Source organism: Impatiens glandulifera, chromosome 7, assembly GCF_907164915.1.
Source record: "Impatiens glandulifera chromosome 7, dImpGla2.1, whole genome shotgun sequence".
Classification (NCBI taxonomy): Eukaryota; Viridiplantae; Streptophyta; class Magnoliopsida; order Ericales; family Balsaminaceae; genus Impatiens; species Impatiens glandulifera.
In genome coordinates this window covers 43,456,756-43,479,956 of record NC_061868.1, presented here as the reverse complement: position 1 = coordinate 43,479,956, position 23,201 = coordinate 43,456,756, and the positions used below count along the sequence as shown (strand labels likewise).

At 32.7% G+C, this 23,201-nt stretch overlaps 3 protein-coding genes and 1 pseudogene across 3 annotated transcripts; 1 reads left to right on the top strand and 3 right to left on the bottom strand.

Moving 5' to 3' along the window:
* Positions 1-178: 178 nt before the first annotated feature.
* Positions 179-2,051, bottom strand: LOC124944611. The gene is made up of 3 exons (XM_047484910.1): positions 1,587-2,051; positions 1,344-1,504; positions 179-469 (listed from the first exon to the last, which is right to left on the bottom strand). The coding sequence occupies exons 1-3, from the start codon at positions 1,951-1,953 to the stop codon at positions 206-208; spliced, it is 792 nt and encodes a 263-aa protein (XP_047340866.1). The 5' UTR covers positions 1,954-2,051; the 3' UTR covers positions 179-205.
* A 4,982-nt stretch (positions 2,052-7,033) lies between these two features.
* On the bottom strand, positions 7,034-8,074 carry LOC124910002 (PH, RCC1 and FYVE domains-containing protein 1-like). The gene has a single exon (XM_047450627.1). It carries the CDS (start codon positions 8,072-8,074, stop codon positions 7,034-7,036), a length of 1,041 nt encoding a protein of 346 aa, XP_047306583.1.
* A 2,737-nt stretch (positions 8,075-10,811) lies between these two features.
* LOC124910001 lies at positions 10,812-14,594 on the top strand (annotated as a pseudogene).
* Positions 14,595-21,119: 6,525 nt separating this feature from the next.
* On the bottom strand, positions 21,120-22,158 carry LOC124910000 (probable E3 ubiquitin-protein ligase HERC1). Its single transcript, XM_047450626.1, has 2 exons — positions 21,313-22,158; positions 21,120-21,233 (listed from the first exon to the last, which is right to left on the bottom strand). The coding sequence occupies exons 1-2, from the start codon at positions 22,156-22,158 to the stop codon at positions 21,120-21,122; spliced, it is 960 nt and encodes a 319-aa protein (XP_047306582.1).
* Positions 22,159-23,201: the final 1,043 nt, after the last annotated feature.

Here is a 23,201-nt window from a genome sequence, read left to right as displayed (position 1 = left end):
AGGATACATCAGCAAATACTCTGTCATGGTTCTTCTACCTTCTATGCAAGAATCCACAAACACAAGACAAAATCCAACAAGATAGTAGATAGACATGAAGTAGTAGGCTGCTATTATTTATAAATGTGGGTATTGTTTAAGTCATGAACATTTTCAACAGCAATATGAAAAAACAGAGTAATGTGTTCATCGGGGAGGGGGGTGTCTACGGAAACAGAGAACTGAAGATCGATTTCGAGAGATCATGATCGGTCAGCACTAAAATTAAGTCCAAGTATTCTAGTCTCTCTCTCGGACTTAGGCCCTGCAGGAAAAATATAAAATAGTTTGAATGGGTTTGGACCATTATCTTCAGACACTCTTCCACTGTCAGGACCCTTTGATGATTCTTCTTGCACGTTATCTCAGCAGATTCCATCAAAACATTTAACACCTTTTCTTCCTCTAGAAAATGTTCCTCCAATGAGTTCTGCAAGTCAAAATATGTTTTTCTTAGACTTAGAAATTATACACACTGATACAATTTCTAGCTTCTACAATTAAACAAACTGGTATATGTCAATTATTGATGAACCATCTAAAACAGTCAGCCCAACAACCAACAACTAAAAGAAACAGAAGACTAAATAGTAACTAGTGACTGTGAAATATATGAAGATGGAGAAGAGATTGTTATGTATTCTCACATAGAATAGAAGCAACTTATAATTCAAAATGGATGTAGAAATATCTTCCATAGAAAAAAATGATACTTGGACACTAATGGTTCTGCCTTGAGGAGCTAAAAGCATTGAAGTTAAATAGATTTTTAAGACAAAGCTCAATGAGTGTGGTGATATTGACAAGTTAAATGCCAGACTTCTCAATAATATGGAATTGATTATACAGAGGTATTTGCCTCTGTTGCAAGATGGAATACAATTAGGATGGTAATAGCAATGGCAGCTCAAAATAGTATCATTCAAATGGATGTGAAAAACGGTTTTCTGAATGGTAGTTTAAATGACGAAGTATACGTTTAGCAGCCCAAAAGATTCAGTATTAGTGGTTATGGTTAAACTTTTATTTCGGTTTGATTATTTATTTGTTTTATGGCTATTTATAGCTGATTCATCTAGAATAGTGACTTTTCATTTGATTTGTTCTGATTTCATATCTAACATTTATCCTATGTGTGACTAGAGATTTATTCTGATTTCATATCAAACATCTATCCTATGACTAGAGATTTATTCTGATTTCATATCTAACATCTATTCTATGACCAGAGATACCTGTAATAATGGAAAACAAAACAAAACAAAAAAAAACAGAACAGCCTGATCAATTAAATCTATGGATACCTGAAGTGTCTGGAGTCTAGAAAAAATCCCAACAAGTTTTTGTACATAAGTGGTCGAGCCGAGAATCATGGATTGAAGAGAGTCTATGTCTGTATCAATCCCATAGTGTAGAGGCACATGAGACAGATGCTGTTGCATTAACAATTCAGGAAGCTCAAGCTCTGTTGGAAATAAAAAAAAAAGGGTTAGAGACATATTATTTATTGGGTTTTCTTAATAATGGTAAAAAAAAGGATGCCTTACCTTCATCGGAGGAACGCAGAAATGGAAAGATGATGGAATCTTCAATGGTGGCATGCTCCTGGAGTATCTGTATTAGTGATTTAAATGACAAACACAGTTTTGTAACTTTCAAAGAGAGAATTGCCTTCCTCCTCTGTCGGTGGTCACCTACATGCATCAGCAGCTCGCATGTGCAGGTAATGATGGATTGCAAATGGAATTGAATGCTAGTATGATGCATTGAAGTTATTTTAAAAATCAACTTCCATTCACCTTCTTTGCGATCGTAAAGTTGGCTTCTAGGCAGCAGCTCCGGGAGAGGAAACTTACCCTCAACGTAGGCTAAGACTTCCTCCAGATTTCCTCCAATTAAATCTTCCCCTGTCATGATGCAGGGTGTCGGGATCTTATATGTGGGATGAAAATTTACTTGAATCGTTTTCAAACTCAGAAAATATCTAATGTAGTAAACATTGTTATCGGAAGGATGCCCCCAAACATGCATTGTGGTGGTTGGAGTTGGATTATACCGAATCCTTGAAATTAAACTCCCAATCCCCCAAATCCTAGACCATACATTCCCCATTAACAAACAAACCCTAGTTCCCGGGAACAAAAGAAGACAGAAGCTGTTTATTCTCTTTTTCGCTTTTTCACCAGGAAGAAGAAGAAGAAGTATGTTTTCGCGCTTGAAGAAGAACAACCTTTTCCGGTCCGGTTTTGTTTTAGTTTTATTTATATAATAATAATATTTTAAATTCCGCATCAGTGTAATGAAGTCAACAGCAAATCACTAACATGTTTATAGGTAGTAAGTTACTGGGGTTAATTTGATAACACAATTTTTCAGTACTTAATCTAACTTCATACTTAACATCACTTAATTAGTTAAACTCAGCTCAAATTAAACTATAAATTCTGGTTTAATTCGTAAGCTACTTTCCCGACATTCCATAATTTATTTAAGTATTTTTATCCGACATTTGTTTTTTCATATACTTGAACTCATTCATCACTTAATTTTCAGATTTATCGTACGCATGTAAAATTCAAAAAACTATTTAATAAGTATACTCCCTAGTTCATGTCCATGTCCATGTCTTCGTTCTAATTTGTTTACTTAGTACACATGTGTTTTTTTTTAAAAAAAAAAATAGGTCAACTTTTCGTTAAAGATGGATACATCTTCACATAATAATAATAATAATAATAATAATAATAATAATAATAATAATAGTTCACATAATAATAATAGTGTCTATTGTCAAATTACACACAAAGATAGTCAGTCATCTTGTTGTCAAGGAAATAACATATGAATAAACTATGTTTGAACATATAAAATTAATCTAGATCTATACATGGCAAGAAAATTAATATAATTAATTTGGTAAGTATAACTTTTATAAGGATCATTTTTTTACTTATTATCATTTTCTTAATTAATTTTATAAATTTTTAAGTAATAAAATATTTAATTATATAATTACTATTTTTTAACTTAAAACTTTTAAAATTAATTAACGCGATTTGAAGTAAGTGGCAATTCGAATAATTTTAATATATTAAATACAAAATATATATTTTTTTTATCTAAAATCAATCCAAGTAATAGACATTGAAATCGGTATACATTTGATTTGGTCATGGAAAGGATACATACATTATAATAAAAAAAAAAAAAAAAATACCCACAAACCCCCAAAAAAAAAAAAAAAAAAAAAAAAAAAAACTAGAAAATTGTATTGGGAATAGATTCTAATATTAAAACATTAATTTCTTCCCCAGGAAAAGAAAGAAACCCAACTAAACAAACAATATCACCTATATATTTGTGTAGTCTTGTTTGTGTTTTTGTTTGAATTCGAGTTCAAGACCGAAACTTCTTGTTCTTCCTCGCCTTCAGCTTAACATACTTTTCAATCGTCTTCTGCCTATGTTTCCTTCTCATTCTTTTTTCTAACTTATCCCTACTCTGTTTCCTTCTCTTCTCTTCTCTTCTCTTCTCTTCTCTTCTCTTCTCTTCTCTTCTCTTCTCTTCTCTTCCTCTTCTCTTCTCTTCTCTTTCTCTACATTCTCCACCAGATTCCTTTCCTTTCCTTTTCATACATTCCCTGCCAAAAAACCTCACCTGCCGAGATGGCCATAGCCACCTTCTAGAAGAATTGAAGGCCCTTCTGAATCCGCTTGTTCGGCTAGATCCTCATCCATGCCGGCCCTTGAGTGTTGCGTACGAGAACCACTTCACCCACATCTGACCCCTCCGGTTCTTAAGTGCGTGTTGTTCTTGCATCATACCTGTTTTCGGATTCACATACACCATTCGCCTCGCACTATGATATGCCCACACATTCACAACTAGCTCTGTAAAAATAATACTAACGGTTTATTTTTGGATAGCTGAAAAAAAAAAATGGAGCTTGCTGAATTGGTTTGCTCGGCTGTCTAAATTGGATAGCTAAAAGAAATTAAGCTTGCTGAATTGGGCTTGCTGAAGAAAATGGCTGCATGATCGTAGCTTAATGTTTCATCGACTTGTTTTGTCAAGGTGAAACTTTGTTTCTCTACTACGTTTCTCCTTGAGGGGAGGATGTAAAAATAATAACTAACGGTTTATTAAACCGTTAATTAGTTAGTAACTGATTCGTTAGTTTGATTAATTAGTTAGTATTGAACTCTTATATAAGGGAGATATGTAATTGTTTGAATAATTTTTTTTCGATAATATAAGATTACATTTCTACTTCTCCTTCTTCAAGATTTTAACAAGCTCCATCATCCGCGAGTAGCAATGCTTATCCTGCGATGAACACCAAGAGATCCTTACTAGGATGAAGTGCATTCGTGATGAGGCAAAGTCTTTTTTATTTATTTATTTTTTTTCCATGTTTGTTTGTTCATATTTTTTTAATTAGCATATCCATCCCAACGACAACTGCATCAATAACTAACAGAAGTCTCAAACAGCAAGAAGAGTGCTGAATTACCAAAAAGAGGACAACAAGTCAACAACTAATGATATTAATTAAGGACTATAACGATTTTTCAGGAATTTATTAAAACTGGTCCTTGTGTGAAGAAAACATGCTTTGTGAATTCCAATATCTAAATGTGAATACTGGGCTCCAAAAGGCTGTGCATGAAGATTGACGTAAATACAAAGAGCCTGAGCCATTTTAGAGAGCTGGTTGTGCTCACTGCAGGTGGTGTCCAGATATCATCGTGATTAAAAGAAGCGAAGTTCGTATGTTCCATATATTAAATATTTTGAGAAAAGTGACTTATAGAAGTCCTTTCATTAAACATATATATGTTCCATATTAGAGACCATATCAAATTATTCTCCATTTTATTGCGAAGTTTCGTCTTCACCTTTTGATCGCATTCACGACCAATTATTTGACACAACTCAACAAGTGTGAAAACCTTCAATTTCAGCATCATATCAAATTTATAACGTGGAAACAATTTTGTCGTTTAATGATCTTCGTTGTTAGAAAACAAAATTAGAAAAGTTTCACTATATTGATTTTGAATTTTAGAGACCATTGACGCAGAATTTTCACTAGTTTGACAATCTCTCTTTTAAAAATAGAAGATATTAATGTTTTTCATTTATTTGTAATAGATTGATGTTTTATTTTATATTTATCTATACATAATTTATCATAAAATGTTATTTTCATAAATAATTGAAAGTTTAAACTCTCAAACTATGTTTATATTAATTTTAAGATAAACTCAACTATTCAAATTAAATAAGTATTTTATCGAATAATTAGAATGTAAAAATTAAAAAATTAAAGAAAAATAAAAGTAAATATTTTCATCCAACAATTAGAGTGCAATGAAAATTTTTAAAATAACTCAATAATACTAACGATAACGATAAGTGGCTGGTTGTATATTAATCAAATATGCATAAAATTAATTATAAATATCATATAAATAATTAAGTCGATAATGGTAGTAAGTAAAATGTTAAATTAGGGAAGAGAATTAAAAAATAAAAATAAATTAGTAGAAAATTTTATGTCTTTGAAAATTAATATGAAATGTAAATAATTAATAAAATGAGAATGATTGAAATAAAATAATATTGATGGAAATAATTAGTGAATTGGGAATGAATTAGTGAAATATGCTTGGTTGGAAATAATGCAAACTATGGAAATAAGTTATATAAGATTTAAGGTATTAGAATTAAAATCAAAAGATTTTGTTGGTTAGAAATTATATCTATGGAAAGATAGATATATAATATAATTTTTTATTTGGGGTGGGCTTAAGCACACCTCAGCTCACATGTACGAATGTCCCTGTGCGAAGGGGCACGATCGTCCCGCAAAAGACACAATCATCATGCGAAGGGGCACGATCGTCTTCCGAAGGCACGATCGTCACGCGAAGAGGCACGATCGTCACGCGAAGAGGCACGATCGTCACGCGAAAGGCACGATCGTCGCGAGACAATCGTACCCTTCGCAAGACGATCGTGCCCACCGCGAGAAAGGACCGCCCAACGCGAGAAAGGATCGATCAACGAGAGAAGGGACGGCCCTTCGCGAGAACGATATCAAACAACGAATCAGAGCATCATCATCGACAAGATTAACAATATTAACAAACTCATCTGCATGCATTTAAATAAACAATAAAACAACAAACAATCGAGGAATAAGAGTACTAGTTTCCACAGTGCTCGTGCTCGCCGTGCTCATGGTTGTGTCCGTCGAAGATCGCCGCCGTTTAGAGAGGAGGAGAAGAGCGGGAAGAGAGAGAAGGAGGAGAAGAAAAATGTTTGGTTTAAAATTTTTCATTCCGGTAAAGAAAGTTGTGTGAAGGAAGAGAACCATCTAGTAATACTGCTGTGTCTGAACTCCGCGTGATAGGTAGATCCGAATCCGAAAAGTCGACCACGGTTGGTGGTCACTAAGACGGTGTGATGGAAGCCTATGGTAACTTGACAAAAGTGTTCATCCAATTTTAAGCTGTCTTTTTCGAGAATCAACACAGAACCCTCTATTGGAAATCCAGAACCATACACGTAAAAGGTGCGGCGGTCGTTCATTAAAATAATCGTATTAAACTGAAAAGCGTTTACCTGTATATAATGTGTATATATATATATATATATATATTAAATTAATGTTGAAGAAATTGATTGCAAATTAATTAATTAATTAATTAATTACCTGTATAGCAATCTGACTCTTGAGGTGGTTCACTAAATGTGGTGTGCTAAGATGGTTTATATAACCTCCATTACACAACTGCCCTGTTACACCTCTCCCCCAAGTATAAACCTTAAATAAATAATATAGTCAAAGGTTAATAGAATTTATAATATTAATTTGTTAAAAAAACTTAATTAATAATTAAGTACCAATCCACTAGAATCGAGAGCTACAACATGACTAAGTCCTGCAGAGACTCTAAGAATGTGAATGTCCCTTCTTTTAAAGAAGTCAACCAGACGAGGGGCGTAGCTCATTCTGCTCAACTCCGTGACCCAAACACCCATCGTCCTCGCCCGAGCCGAATGAATACAAGTTGCCATCGCTAGTTACAGCTAATGTGAAAGTTAGACCAGCTGAAACTTGAACTACTACACAATCTACTAGCGATTCTACTATGGTAGGTGTCGGTCTATCCACGCTATCACCATGACCAAGCTGACTGTGATTGTTTCTCCCACAAGTATATACTCGTCCATCTCTTGTAAGAAACACAGTGAATTTATAACCGACTACAACTTGTTTGCAAGGGATTCCCTTCAATGCGCCTTCCACAAGCCGAGGTCTAAGGATGCGATTGTCAATGTCACCACCGCCACCGCCACCGCCATCCCCACAGCAACCCGACGAATTGTTACCACATGTAAAAACCTCTCCTGATTGCGTAATAAAAGCAGCATGACGGTACAGGGCAGAGACGTCATAGACTAGTATATTATCCACATGACATGATGATGATGATGATAAAAGCTTGTCAAAGTTAATCCGAGTAAACGAGTCAACCCGTCCATACTTGACATACTTATCCAATAAAAGGCCACACAAAGAATGAGTACCCGAAATGTACACCGAATAATCCTTCAACACAATTGTAAAAAGAATTCCTGCTATCACCTTTATATAATTACCTGATCTTAATTTACTCTGAACAATATCTGAGGAGGATTCTTCAACAGAACGCAAGAAATTCAATGCTTGCTTCCAGTTGTTGCCCATCCTTCGCAAAAGATTTTTTTTTTGAGTTTCCTTCAGACATGAGTATATTGGATGAGATTCACATAGGCGAAACACTGCCAAATCAACTAAAGATCGGAACTTTATTAATAGTATTGGGTCATGAAGATATTCTTCTCTAATTCTACCGAATGTAGTGCAAGTTATCTCCAGACAAGCAAAATCAGACACGCTCAAGCAGTCGGATTTAAGGATACATAGGATCAAATCCGATGGTAGTTCCTCAATAATTGATACACTTGTAGATTGATCGTCCATTTAGTTACAGCAAAACCAGAAGAGGGTCAAGAGATAGAAAAGAACAAAAAAACAAAAAAAAATGTATGTGCATGCTCTTCTAGGTTTTATTAGCTATAATATAATATAATATACATATAAAAATAATATTAAAAGATTCTCTCATAATAAAATAAAATTATTTTATTCTAAAATAATATTACAAGATTCTCTCCAATAATATATATCCTTATTCTAACCGAGATAAAAATAGTAATTGAATTTTACTTTTTTGCTTTTTTTTTTTTTATTAACCTTAGTCTTTTAAAAGTTTTTTTTTTTGACTAGTACTTGAGTTTCATAAAAATTGAATTTACTTAATATTTAAATTAAATTAAATAAAATTTTTATTAAAAGATTCTCTCAAATAATATCTTTATTCTAACCGAAATAAAGATAGAAATTGAATTTTACTTTTTATTATTATTATTAATAATAATAAAAATAATATCAATATTAAACCTTATATACCTAAAATAAAGATGGCATACCTAAAATAAACTACAATAATATAATTACAAAGATGGTATATTATGCTTAAATATTGACATGCATGACAAAAGATATATTAGATATTCTCAACCATATTGTGAAGATTAATTTAGTGTTTATAAGATTTTCATGTTATGCTTGGTTATTATATTTATAAATTGTCAATATATATATACATATATATATAGGTTTGTGAAATAGTAAAGAATTTATCTGGTTTAAATAATGAACCAACATAATTGAAAAGCATTAATCTCTTCATTTCATGAAGATAAAATAAAATATTATTTATGTATAAATATTTTAGATAAAAATATATTATTCAAATTTAATAATTTTGAATGAATTTAGTTTATAAAAATCAAAACATATATTTTAAATTTATTAAATATTTAAAGTTACAAAAATTCTTTTTTTAGATTGAAATTTACTTAATTTATTTAAAATATACTTAAAGGAAAAAAAGATTAAGACTGTATTTCATAACTTGACTTATAACTAATTATATATATATATATATATATTATATATATATATATATATATATATATATATATATATATATATATATATTTTAATGAAACGACGTCGTTTAACCGTCTTCTTCGTTGAGACGAGACGAACATCGGAGATCAACGCCCGACGCCGACGACCTTCCAGAAACTGGATCTTCTTCCTTTCTCGTCTTATCCTCTCAAACTTCACCAACATGCACGTCTCTCCCTCACCATCATTACCCCTAAAGATTGAAGTCAAACTCTATCATAGAACTAGGCTAGCGAAAAAAATAGTTTGAAAATCTGAATTTTTTAAATTTGATATTCTTGAGCTTTTAAACTGAAATTTTGATTCATTTAGTTGCCAAACATGTTTCCATTTTTCTTCATTTCAAAACCCTAAATCAATTTATGTTCTTATTTCCATTATCTTCATTCAAAACCCTAACCCTAAATCGATTTAACTTGTTCTTATTGTTCTTATTGGTTCATATTGATTAATATTTTGTTCATTTTATTGTTCATATTGGTTTTACTATTCGTTGTCATATTGTCGATGATGATATTTGCAGATAATCTCTTTCGATGATCATATGGGTTCGGTTTTAGGGAAGATTCACTTTTCGCGTTACGCAAAGGCACATCACGTTACACAAAAGTACATCGCGTTAAGCGAAGGCACATCACGTTACGCGAAAAGCCATCGCATTACGCGAAAGTCCCATCGCGTTACGCGAAGCGGCACGGTCGGAACGTCGCCCACGCGAAGCGACACCGAGTTGTACTTAGATTTGTGTAAACATCAAATTCGATTCCTATTGTTTTTCAGCTGAATGAAGAATGTATAAAAAGATGATCTAATGGGTCTCTTTCATGTTTGTTATTGCATCATCGGGTAAAAAGAAAAATTCCCCTTCTTTGGGATGATGATGACAATTTGAAGATTTCTTCATTGAAGGGCGATTATTGAGAAACACATGGAGTAAACAAGTGAAAGAAATCAAGAAATTATTCATAAGAGGAAGGATGGTCTGTCTCCTGTTATGCTATCCAGCTAGCCCTAACCATTCTTGTCACATTAACCGGGCTTAGTGTTTTTAGGTTCGGCAAGTTTTTTTTGTTCTTTCTATTTGCGCTTGTAATGTTTTTAAATTTATAGTAGTTGTGAACCAAACCACATTCGAAACAGAGATGGATCATTTGGATTTGACATAGTGGGGTTTGAATGTTTTCCTTTTCATTCATGTCATTTTGTTCTTTTGAAATGATCAGAAGACTTCAACTCATAACTTTTTGATCGTGTAACTCCTGACTTTCTATTCATGTAACTCTTGACATATCTTCTTATTTGTAACTTGTAATAATAATTCCATGACTTTCTGTTCTGTTTAACTCATGACAAATTTGTATTTATTTGGTTAAATTTTCAAAGAAGATTCAATTTGTTGCTGACTATTATTGTAATATTGAATTTTTTGTTGTATTTTTTTAGTTATGGTTTTTAAAATAAAATCAATTTCAACGTTAATTATCTTATTTATCTTTTGGCTTCTTCTTTCAAGATAAAAGAAATTCTTTAACAATGTTAAATAAGATAAGAAAGACAAATATGACTGAATATGAGCAGGTGACTGGTTTTTAAACAAACAAAACAAAGAAAACCATTCTTCATTCAGCTTAAAACAATAGGAATCGAATTTGATGTTTTACACAAATCTAAGTACAACTCTATGCCTTCGCGTGACGACTGTGCCGCTTCGCGTGTCGACCATGCCATTTCGCGTGCCGATCGTGCCGTTTCACGTTGCGACCGTGCTGCTTCGCGTAACGCGATGAGACTTCGAGTAACGCGACAGATCTTCCTCATGTGGTTGCCTTATGTACGTATATATATTTTTTTAAATGAAGCCCCCCATATGTTGAGAAGAACATGGGCATTGAAAAAATTTGATATATTCCATTCTATATTAAAACAATTGAACAGTGAATTATTCAATAGAATGTTGATTTATTGATATGTTGTTTTGTGATTGAAATGGTCATCTTTAGTCTTTGTCGGATGATTGAAATTGAAGAAAAGAAAACATAAAGGAAAGCAACCTAACCAAACATAACCCCATACTGGGTAAATAGATATCCATTGGCATGGATAGAAGAACCCTTATAAAAGCAAGTTCTTCTTCAATGTTTCTTTTTTTTCTTTGGCCAATACCCCCTTCTTCACTTTCTCTAACTTTTTTGCACCTTAACATCCAAGCCAACTCTTGTCCATTTACCCAAAACATACACTCACATATTGTCTTATGGTCCCGAGAAGATGAGATTTTGTTTTTACGTAACTTATTTCAGATTTGTATATAAAATAATCGTTTAAGCAACATACCAAATGAGGATAAATAACCACCCAATGAATTCTAGTTATCATTATAAACTTAAAAAACAACATGCAAAAACATAATTTGAAGTGTATAAGAAGTGGGGTCCTTTTGAGTTTTAAGGTGTATTTGAGAGAGTGTACATTTCTGATTATGATTGGCAATAATTTGATGACATGGAAGTACAACTGTCAAATGACATGGAAATTCAACTAAGGAATGGTGATGACAACAACTACTCATTCCAAATTTTCAATACACAACAGAAGCAACAAAAACAGCCTTTATTCAGCTGAAAAATAATAGAAATCGAATTTGATGTTTTACACAAATCTAAGTACAACTTTGTGCTGCTTCGCGTAACGTGATGGGCCTTCGCATAACGCGATGTGCCTTCGCGTAACGCGAAAAACGAATCTTCCTTGAAACGGAACCCATATGATCATCGACGAGATTATCTGCAAATATCATCATCGACATATGAACAACGAATAATAAACAAATATGAACAATAAGATGAACAAAATATGAACCAATATGAACAGCTTAAATCGATTTTAAAGATAAACATAAATTGATTTAGGGTTTTGAAATGAAGATAAATCGATTTAGGGTTAGTGTTAGAGATTGAATTGAAGATAAAGACATAAATTGATTTAGGGTTTTGAAATGAAGAAATGGAACATGAACATAAATCGATTTAGGGTTAGGGGTTAGGGTTTGAAATGAAGATCATGGAAATAAGAACATAAATCTGTATGATGAGCATAAATCGATTTAGGGTTATGGTTTATTATCTGTATGATGTGTTAGGCCGCCGCCGCCGTAACAGTCGTCGTGAAAGAGAGAATAAGAGTAGGGAGAGAAGAGAGAGAAGGAAATGAAAATTTTGAGTAATTTATACAAAATCCAACATTCATCTCGCAAACGCGAAGGTCCTTCGCATGACGCGGAAGAGGGTATTTTCGTTCCAAAACAAAATAAAGTGGTCACCATATCAATTTAAATTATCGGGTGACCACGGATGCAAATACTTCAATCTTTAGGGTCATTTCGTCAAATTTCTCGTTAATATATATATATATATATATATTTGTATGACCATTGTCAGCACAAAATTGGACCCAATTGTCATGTGTTTATTTTGTTCACAGTGTATTTATTTATTTTAAAAATATTTTTGAATAATTATGTTTTGAAAGGTTTATAAAACTTTAATTTGAATATTTAATTATTTATAAACAGATGTAAATTTACATACTCTTAAAAACAAGCATTAAATCCGGTATCCTACTACTTAAGTAAGATTAAAAAAAATATATATGCCAGAGTCACTTAGTTGCATTCTAATCAGGTCAGGTACCCCTAAATCAAATATATGGAATTTTTTTTTTTTTAATTAAAAATTAAATATACAGTTATGGGTTTGGATGACCGGCTTATTATCTTAATTAAATTATAACCAAACAGTTGTCATCCAATTCAAAAAATTCCTAAGTAGTTATATTCAATTTATTCTTAAGTTATATGTTATATTGATATTATCTGTTTTTTTACAATTTTAACCATTATTATCAGTTCCAGCTTACCAAACAATACAAATCAATTTCACATATGAAAAAAAAAAAAAAAAGCAAAGTGAATTACACGTTATCCTGATGATGAGATTTATGGTAGAGAGTGATATTTAATATGACATAGACTATGTTTTGTCTAAATGGAAATTCTATAATACTATCGAAATGTATTTTTGTTTATATCTAACTTTGTTTGTATTACTTGTCTTCTGCAACTACAAAGATGTTTACATTAAATAGAGAATAAGCAAATGAAAAAAACTCTGTATTATTCTCAACATAAGCCAGCCAGCCAGCCGATGGATTTCCTGAATCCAATTCTGATCATAATATCAACAATCCTACTGCTATCATCCTTATCCTTATATCATCTCTTCTAATAAAAGTCTTCATCGGCAAATCAATCAGAAATCCTAAATACCCTCCTGTAATCGGTACAGTATTCCATCAGCTCCTTTACTTCAAGAATCTATATGATCGCCAAACAGAGGATGCCCGGAAGTATGCTACTTTCAGACTGTTATCTACCGGCGAAAGTGATCCAAGAAACGTCCAACACATACTCAAAACCAACTTCGCTAATTACTCCAAAGGCCAGTACCATCAAGAGATAACCAAGGATTTATTCGGAGAAGGTATCTTCGCAGTTGATGGAGACAAGTGGCGTCAACAGAGGAAGCTTGCCAGCTTCGAATCAGAAGAAACGGCTCCAAACTTGTTGCAATTCTTGATCGGCTCTCTGTGGGAAAACAAGCTCTTTCATATGCAGGTAAGGAACCACCATACAGTTTGTTATGAAACTTTGAATGACTGTAACAAATGAGTGCAGGGTCTGCTTATGTGAAGCACGTTGGATTCGATATTCAAGTGGGATTTAGTGTAGAGTTGAATTGTATGGAGGGAACAAGCAAAGAAGGGAGTACATTCATGAAAGCGTTTGATGATGTTAATGAATTAACTTATTGGCGTTATGTTGATCCATTTCGGAAACTTAAAAGGTTTTTCAACATTTCCTCAGAAGCATCACTCAAGAAAAAAGTCAAAGTCATCAATGATTTTGTGAACAATCTCATCACTACAAAGAGGAAACATCAACAAATGATAATCCAGCAGTTAGTTCTTGACAAAACTTTTCATCCTTTCATTTCATTCCATTCTTGAAAAAAATGTTAAACTTTACTACTGATCTTTGGTGGGTACAAGGTTAAAGAGGATATGCTATCGAGATTTCTGGATGCGGGCAAGAGAGGAACCTGAGGAGATGAATGATCGATACTTAAGTGACATAATTCTCAACTTCATGATTGTTGGCAAGGATACATCAGCAAATACTCTGTCATGGTTCTTCTACCTTCTATGCAAGAATCCACAAACACAAGACAAAATCCAACAAGATAGTAGATAGACATGAAGTAGTAGGCTGCTATTATTTATAAATGTGGGTATTGTTTAAGTCATGAACATTTTCAACAGCAATATGAAAAAACAGAGTAATGTGTTCATCGGGGAGGGGGGTGTCTACGGAAACAGAGAACTGAAGATCGATTTCGAGAGATCATGATCGGTCAGCACTAAAATTAAGTCCAAGTATTCTAGTCTCTCTCTCGGACTTAGGCCCTGCAGGAAAAATATAAAATAGTTTGAATGGGTTTGGACCATTATCTTCAGACACTCTTCCACTGTCAGGACCCTTTGATGATTCTTCTTGCACGTTATCTTCAGCAGATTCCATCAAAACATTTAACACCTTTTCTTCCTCTAGAAAATGTTCCTCCAATGAGTTCGCAAGTCAAAATATGTTTTTTCTTAGACTTAGAAATTATACACACTGATACAATTTTCTAGCTTCTACAATTAAACAAACTGGTATATGTCAATTATTGATGAACCATCTAAAACAGTCAGCCCAACAACCAACAACTAAAAGAAACAGAAGACTAAATAGTAACTAGTGACTGTGAAATATATGAAGATGGAGAAGAGATTGTTATGTATTCTCACATAGAATAGAAGCAACTTATAATTCAAAATGGATGTAGAAATATCTTCCATAGAAAAAAATGATACTTGGACACTAATGGTTCTGCCTTGAGGAGCTAAAAAGCATTGAAGTTAAATAGATTTTTAAGACAAAGCCTCAATGACGTGTGGTGATATTGACAAGTTAAATGCCAGACTTCTCAATAATATGGAATTGATTATACAGAGGTATTTGCCTCTGTTGCAAGATGGAATACAATTAGGATGGTAATAGCAATGGCAGCTCAAAATAGTATCATTCAAATGGATGTGAAAAACGGTTTTCTGAATGGTAGTTTAAATGACGAAGTATACGTTTAGCAGCCCAAAAGATTCAGTATTAGTGGTTATGGTTAAACTTTTATTTCGGTTTGATTATTTATTTGTTTTATGGCTATTTATAGCTGATTCATCTAGAATAGTGACTTTTCATTTGATTTGTTCTGATTTCATATCTAACATTTATCCTATGTGTGACTAGAGATTTATTCTGATTTCATATCAAACATCTATCCTATGACTAGAGATTTATTCTGATTTCATATCTAACATCTATTCTATGACCAGAGATACCTGTATAAATGGAAAACAAAACAAAACAAAAAAAAAACAGAACAGCCTGATCAATTAAATCTATGGATACCTGAAGTGTCTGGAGTCTAGAAAAAAATCCCAACAAGTTTTTGTACATAAGTGGTCGAGCGCCAGAATCATGGATTGAAGAGAGTCTATGTCTGTATCAATCCCATAGTGTAGAGGCACATGAGACAGATGCTGTTGCATTAACAATTCAGGAAGCTCAAGCTCTGTTTGGAAATAAAAAAAAAAAGGGTTAGAGACATATTATTTATTGGGTTTTCTTAATAATGGTAAAAAAAGGATGCCTTACCTTCATCGGAGGAAGCAGCGAAATGGAAAGATGATGGAATCTTCAATGGTGGCATGCTCCTGGAGTATCTGTATTAGTGATTTAAATGACAAACACAGTTTTGTAACTTTCAAAGAGAGAATTGCCTTCCTCCTCTGTCGGTGGTCACCTACATGCATCAGCAGCTCGCATGTGCAGGTAATGATGGATTGCAAATGGAATTGAATGCTAGTATGATGCATTGAAGTTATTTACAAATCAACTTCCATTCACCTTCTTTGCGATCGTAAAGTTGGCTTCTAGGCAGCAGCTCCGGGAGAGGGAAACTTACCCTCAACGTAGGCTAAGACTTCCTCCAGATTTCCTCCAATTAAATCTTCCCCTGTCATGATGCAGGGTGTCGGGATCTTATATGTGGGATGAAAAATTTACTTGAAATCGTTTTCAAACTCAGAAAATATCTAATGTAGTAAACATTGTTATCGGAAGGATGCCCCCAAACATGCATTGTGGTGGTTGGAGTTGGATTATACCGAATCCTTGAAATTAAACTCCCATCCCCCAAATCCTAGACCATACATTCCCCATTAACAAACAAACCCTAGTTCCCGGGAACAAAAGAAGACAGAAGCTGTTTATTCTCTTTTTCGCTTTTTCACCAGGAAAAGAAGAAAGAAGAAGTATGTTTTCGCGCTTGAAGAAGAAACAACCTTTTCCGGGTCCGGTTTTGTGTTAGTTTTATTTATATAATAATAATATTTTAAATTCCGCATCAGTGTAATGAAGTCAACAGCAAATCACTAACATGTTATAGGTAGTAAGTTACTGGGGTTAATTTGATAACACAATTTTTCAGTACTTAATCTAACTTCATACTTAACATCACTTAATTAGTTAAACTCAGCTCAAATTAAAACTATAAATTCTGGTTTAATTCGTAAGCTACTTTCCCGACATTCCCTAATTTATTTAAGTATTTTTATCCGACATTTGTTTTTTTTCATATACTTGAACTCATTCATCACTTAATTTTCGATTTATCGTACGCATGTAAAATTCAAAAAAACTATTTAATAAGTATACTCCCTAGTTCATGTCCATGTCCATAGTCTTCGTTCTAATTTGTTTACTTAGTACACATGTGTTTTTTTTTAAAAAAAAAAATAGGTCAACTTTTCGTTAAAGATGGATACATCTTCACATAATAATAATAATAATAATAATAATAATAATAATAATAATAATAATAGTTCACATAATAATAATAGTGTCTATTGTCAAATTACACACAAAGATAGTCAGTCCATCTTGTTGTCAAGGAAATAACATATGAATAAACTATGTTGAACATATAAAATTAATCTAGATCTATACATGGCAAGAAAATTAATATAATTAATTTGGTAAGTATAACTTTTATAAGGATCATTTTTTACTTATTATCATTTTCTTAATTAATTTTATAAATTTTTAAGTAATAAAATATTTAATTATATAATTACTATTTTTTAACTTAAAACTTTTAAAATTAATTAACGCGATTTGAAGTAAGTGGCAATTCGAATAATTTTAATATATTAAATACAAAATATATATTTTTTTTATCTAAAATCAATCCAAGTAATAGACATTGAAATCGGTATACATTTGATTTGGTCATGGAAAGGATACATACATTATAATAAAAAAAAAAAAAAAAAAACCCACAAACCCCCAAAAAAAAAAAAAAAAAAAAAAAAAAAACTAGAAAATTGTATTGGGAATAGATTCTAATATTAAAACATTAATTTCTTCCCCAGGAAAAGAAAGAAACCCAACTAAACAAACAATATCACCTATATATTTGGTAGTCTTGTTTGTGTTTTTGTTTGAATTCGAGTTCAAGACCGAAACTTCTTGTTCTTCCTCGCCTTCAGCTTAACATACTTTTCAATCGTCTTCTGCCTATGTTTCCTTCTCATTCTTTTTTCTAACTTATCCCTACTCTGTTTCCTTCTCTTCTCTTCTCTTCTCTTCCTCTTCTCTTCTCTTCTCTTCTCTTCTCTTCTCTTCTCTTCTCTTCTCTTCTCTTTCTCTACATTCTCCACCAGATTCCTTTCCTTTCCATTTTCATACATTCCCTGCCAAAAAACCTCACCTGCCGAGATGGCCATAGCCACCTTCTAGAAGAATTGAAGGCCCTTCTGAATCCGCTTGTTCGGCTAGATCCTCATCCATGCCGGCCCTTGAGTGTTGCGTACGAGAACCACTTCACCCACATCTGACCCCTCCGGTTCTTAAGTGCGTGTTTGTTCTTGCATCATACCTGTTTTCGGATTCACATACACCATTCGCCTCGCACTATGATATGCCCACACATTCACAACTAGCTCTGTAAAAATAATAACTAACGGTTTATTTTTGGATAGCTGAAAAAAAAAAAAAATGGAGCTTGCTGAATTGTTTGCTCGGCTGTCTAAATTGGATAGCTAAAAGAAATTAAGCTTGCTGAATTGGGCTTGCTGAAGAAAATGGCTGCATGATCGTAGCTTAATGTTTCATCGACTTGTTTTGTCAAGGTGAAACTTTGTTTCTCTACTACGTTTCTCCTTGAGGGGAGGATGTAAAAATAATAACTAACGGTTTATTAAACCGTTAATTAGTTAGTAACTGATTCGTTAGTTTGATTAATTAGTTAGTATTGAACTCTTATATAAGGGAGATATGTAATTGTTTGAATAATTTTTTTTCGATAATATAAGATTACATTTCTACTTCTCCTTCTTCAAGATTTTAACAAGCTCCATCATCCGCGAGTAGCAATGCTTATCCTGCGATGAACACCAAGAGATCCTTACTAGGATGAAGTGCATTCGTGATGAGGCAAAGTCTTTTTTTATTTATTTATTTTTTTTTCCTTGTTTGTTTGTTCATATTTTTTTAATTAGCATATCCATCCCAACGACAACTGCATCAATAACTAACAGAAGTCTCAAACAGCAAGAAGAGTGCTGAATTACCAAAAAGAGGACAACAAGTCAACAACTAATGATATTAATTAAGGACTATAACGATTTTTCAGGAATTTATTAAAACTGGTCCTTGTGTGAAGAAAACATGCTTTGTGAATTCCAATATCTAAATGTGAATACTGGGCTCCAAAAGGCTGTGCATGAAGATTGACGTAAATACAAAGAGCCTGAGCCATTTTAGAGAGCTGGTTGTGCTCACTGCAGGTGGTGTCCAGATATCATCGTGATTAAAAGAAGCGAAGTTCGTATGTTCCATATATTAAATATTTTGAGAAAAGTGACTTATAGAAGTCCTTTCATTAAACATATATGTTCCATATTAGAGACCATATCAAATTATTCTCCATTTTATTGCGAAGTTTCGTCTTCACCTTTTGATCGCATTCACGACCAATTATTTGACACAACTCAACAAGTGTGAAAACCTTCAATTTCAGCATCATATCAAATTTATAACGTGGAAACAATTTTGTCGTTTAATGATCTTCGTTGTTAGAAAACAAAATTAGAAAAGTTTCACTATATTGATTTTGAATTTTAGAGACCATTGACGCAGAATTTTCACTAGTTTGACAATCTCTCTTTTAAAAATAGAAGATATTAATGTTTTTCATTTATTTGTAATAGATTGATGTTTTATTTTATATTTATCTATACATAATTTATCATAAAATGTTATTTTCATAAATAATTGAAAGTTTAACTCTCAAACTATGTTTATATTAATTTTAAGATAAACTCAACTATTCAAATTAAATAAGTATTTTATCGAATAATTAGAATGTAAAAATTAAAAAATTAAAGAAAAATAAAAGTAAATATTTTCATCCAACAATTAGAGTGCAATGAAAATTTTTAAAATAACTCAATAATACTAACGATAACGATAAGTGGCTGGTTGTATATTAATCAAATATGCATAAATTAATTATAAATATCATATAAATAATTAAGTCGATAATGGTAGTAAGTAAAATGTTAAATTAGGGAAGAGAATTAAAAAATAAAAATAAATTAGTAGAAAATTTTATGTCTTTGAAAATTAATATGAAATGTAAATAATTAATAAAATGAGAATGATTGAAATAAAATAATATTGATGGAAATAATTAGTGAATTGGGAATGAATTAGTGAAATATGCTTGGTTGGAAATAATGCAAACTATGGAAATAAGTTATATAAGATTTAAGGTATTAGAATTAAAATCAAAAGATTTTGTTGGTTAGAAATTATATCTATGGAAAGATAGATATATAATATAATTTTTTATTTGGGGTGGGCTTAAGCACACCTCAGCTCACATGTACGAATGTCCCTGTGCGAAGGGGCACGATCGTCCCGCAAAAGACACAATCATCATGCGAAGGGGCACGATCGTCTTCCGAAGGCACGATCGTCACGCGAAGAGGCACGATCGTCACGCGAAGAGGCACGATCGTCACGCGAAAGGCACGATCGTCGCGAGACAATCGTACCCTTCGCAAGACGATCGTGCCCACCGCGAGAAAGGACCGCCCAACGCGAGAAAGGATCGATCAACGAGAGAAGGGACGGCCCTTCGCGAGAACGATATCAAACAACGAATCAGAGCATCATCATCGACAAGATTAACAATATTAACAAACTCATCTGCATGCATTTAAATAAACAATAAAACAACAAACAAATCGAGGAATAAGAGTACTAGTTTCCACAGTGCTCGTGCTCGCCGTGCTCATGGTTGTGTCCGTCGAAGATCGCCGCCGTTTAGAGAGGAGGAGAAGAGCGGGAAGAGAGAGAAGGAGGAGAAGAAAATGTTTGGTTTAAAATTTTTCATTCCGGTAAAGAAAGTTGTGTGAAGGAAGAGAACCATCTAGTAATACTGCTGTGTCTGAACTCCGCGTGATAGGTAGATCCGAATCCGAAAAGTCGACCACGGTTGGTGGTCACTAAGACGGTGTGATGGAAGCCTATGGTAACTTGACAAAAGTGTTCATCCAATTTTAAGCTGTCTTTTTCGAGAATCAACACAGAACCCTCTATTGGAAATCCAGAACCATACACGTAAAAGGTGCGGCGGTCGTTCATTAAAATAATCGTATTAAACTGAAAAGCGTTTACCTGTATATAATGTGTATATATATATATATATATATATTAAATTAATGTTGAAGAAATTGATTGCAAATTAATTAATTAATTAATTAATTACCTGTATAGCAATCTGACTCTTGAGGTGGTCACTAAATGTGGTGTGCTAAGATGGTTTATATAACCTCCATTACACAACTGCCCTGTTACACCTCTCCCCCAAGTATAAACCTTAAATAAATAATATAGTCAAGGTTAATAGAATTTATAATATTAATTTGTTAAAAAAACTTAATTAATAATTAAGTACCAATCCACTAGAATCGAGAGCTACAACATGACTAAGTCCTGCAGAGACTCTAAGAATGTGAATGTCCCTTCTTTTAAAGAAGTCAACCAGACGAGGGCGTAGCTCATTCTGCTCAACTCCGTGACCCAAACACCCATCGTCCTCGCCCGAGCCGAATGAATACAAGTTGCCATCGCTAGTTACAGCTAATGTGAAAGTTAGACCAGCTGAAACTTGAACTACTACACAATCTACTAGCGATTCTACTATGGTAGGTGTCGGTCTATCCACGCTATCACCATGACCAAGCTGACTGTGATTGTTTCTCCCACAAGTATATACTCGTCCATCTCTTGTAAGAAACACAGTGAATTTATAACCGACTACAACTTGTTTGCAAGGGATTCCCTTCAATGCGCCTTCCACAAGCCGAGGTCTAAGGATGCGATTGTCAATGTCACCACCGCCACCGCCACCGCCATCCCCACAGCAACCCGACGAATTGTTACCACATGTAAAAACCTCTCCTGATTGCGTAATAAAAGCAGCATGACGGTACAGGGCAGAGACGTCATAGACTAGTATATTATCCACATGACATGATGATGATGATGATAAAAGCTTGTCAAAGTTAATCCGAGTAAACGAGTCAACCCGTCCATACTTGACATACTTATCCAATAAAAGGCCACACAAAGAATGAGTACCCGAAATGTACACCGAATAATCCTTCAACACAATTGTAAAAAGAATTCCTGCTATCACCTTTATATAATTACCTGATCTTAATTTACTCTGAACAATATCTGAGGAGGATTCTTCAACAGAACGCAAGAAATTCAATGCTTGCTTCCAGTTGTTGCCCATCCTTCGCAAAAGATTTTTTTTTTGAGTTTCCTTCAGACATGAGTATATTGGATGAGATTCACATAGGCGAAACACTGCCAAATCAACTAAAGATCGGAACTTTATTAATAGTATTGGGTCATGAAGATATTCTTCTCTAATTCTACCGAATGTAGTGCAAGTTATCTCCAGACAAGCAAAATCAGACACGCTCAAGCAGTCGGATTTAAGGATACATAGGATCAAATCCGATGGTAGTTCCTCAATAATTGATACACTTGTAGATTGATCGTCCATTTAGTTACAGCAAAACCAGAAGAGGGTCAAGAGATAGAAAAGAACAAAAAAACAAAAAAAAATGTATGTGCATGCTCTTCTAGGTTTTATTAGCTATAATATAATATAATATACATATAAAATAATATTAAAAGATTCTCTCATAATAAAATAAAATTATTTTATTCTAAAATAATATTACAAGATTCTCTCCAATAATATATATCCTTATTCTAACCGAGATAAAAATAGTAATTGAATTTTACTTTTTTGCTTTTTTTTTTTTTATTAACCTTTAGTCTTTAAAAGTTTTTTTTTTTGACTAGTACTTGAGTTTCATAAAAATTGAATTTACTTAATATTTAAATTAAATTAAATAAAATTTTATTAAAAGATTCTCTCAAATAATATCTTTATTCTAACCGAAATAAAGATAGAAATTGATATTATTTTTATTATTATTAATAATAATAATAAAAATAATATCAATATTAAACCTTATATACCTAAAATAAAGATGGCATACCTAAAATAAACTACAATAATATAATTACAAAGATGGTATATTATGCTTAAATATTGACATGCATGACAAAAGATATATTAGATATTCTCAACCATATTGTGAAGATTAATTTAGTGTTTATAAGATTTTCATGTTATGCTTGGTTATTATATTTATAAATTGTCAATATATATATACATATATATATAGGTTTGTGAAATAGTAAAGAATTTATCTGGTTTAAATAATGAACCAACATAATTGAAAAGCATTAATCTCTTCA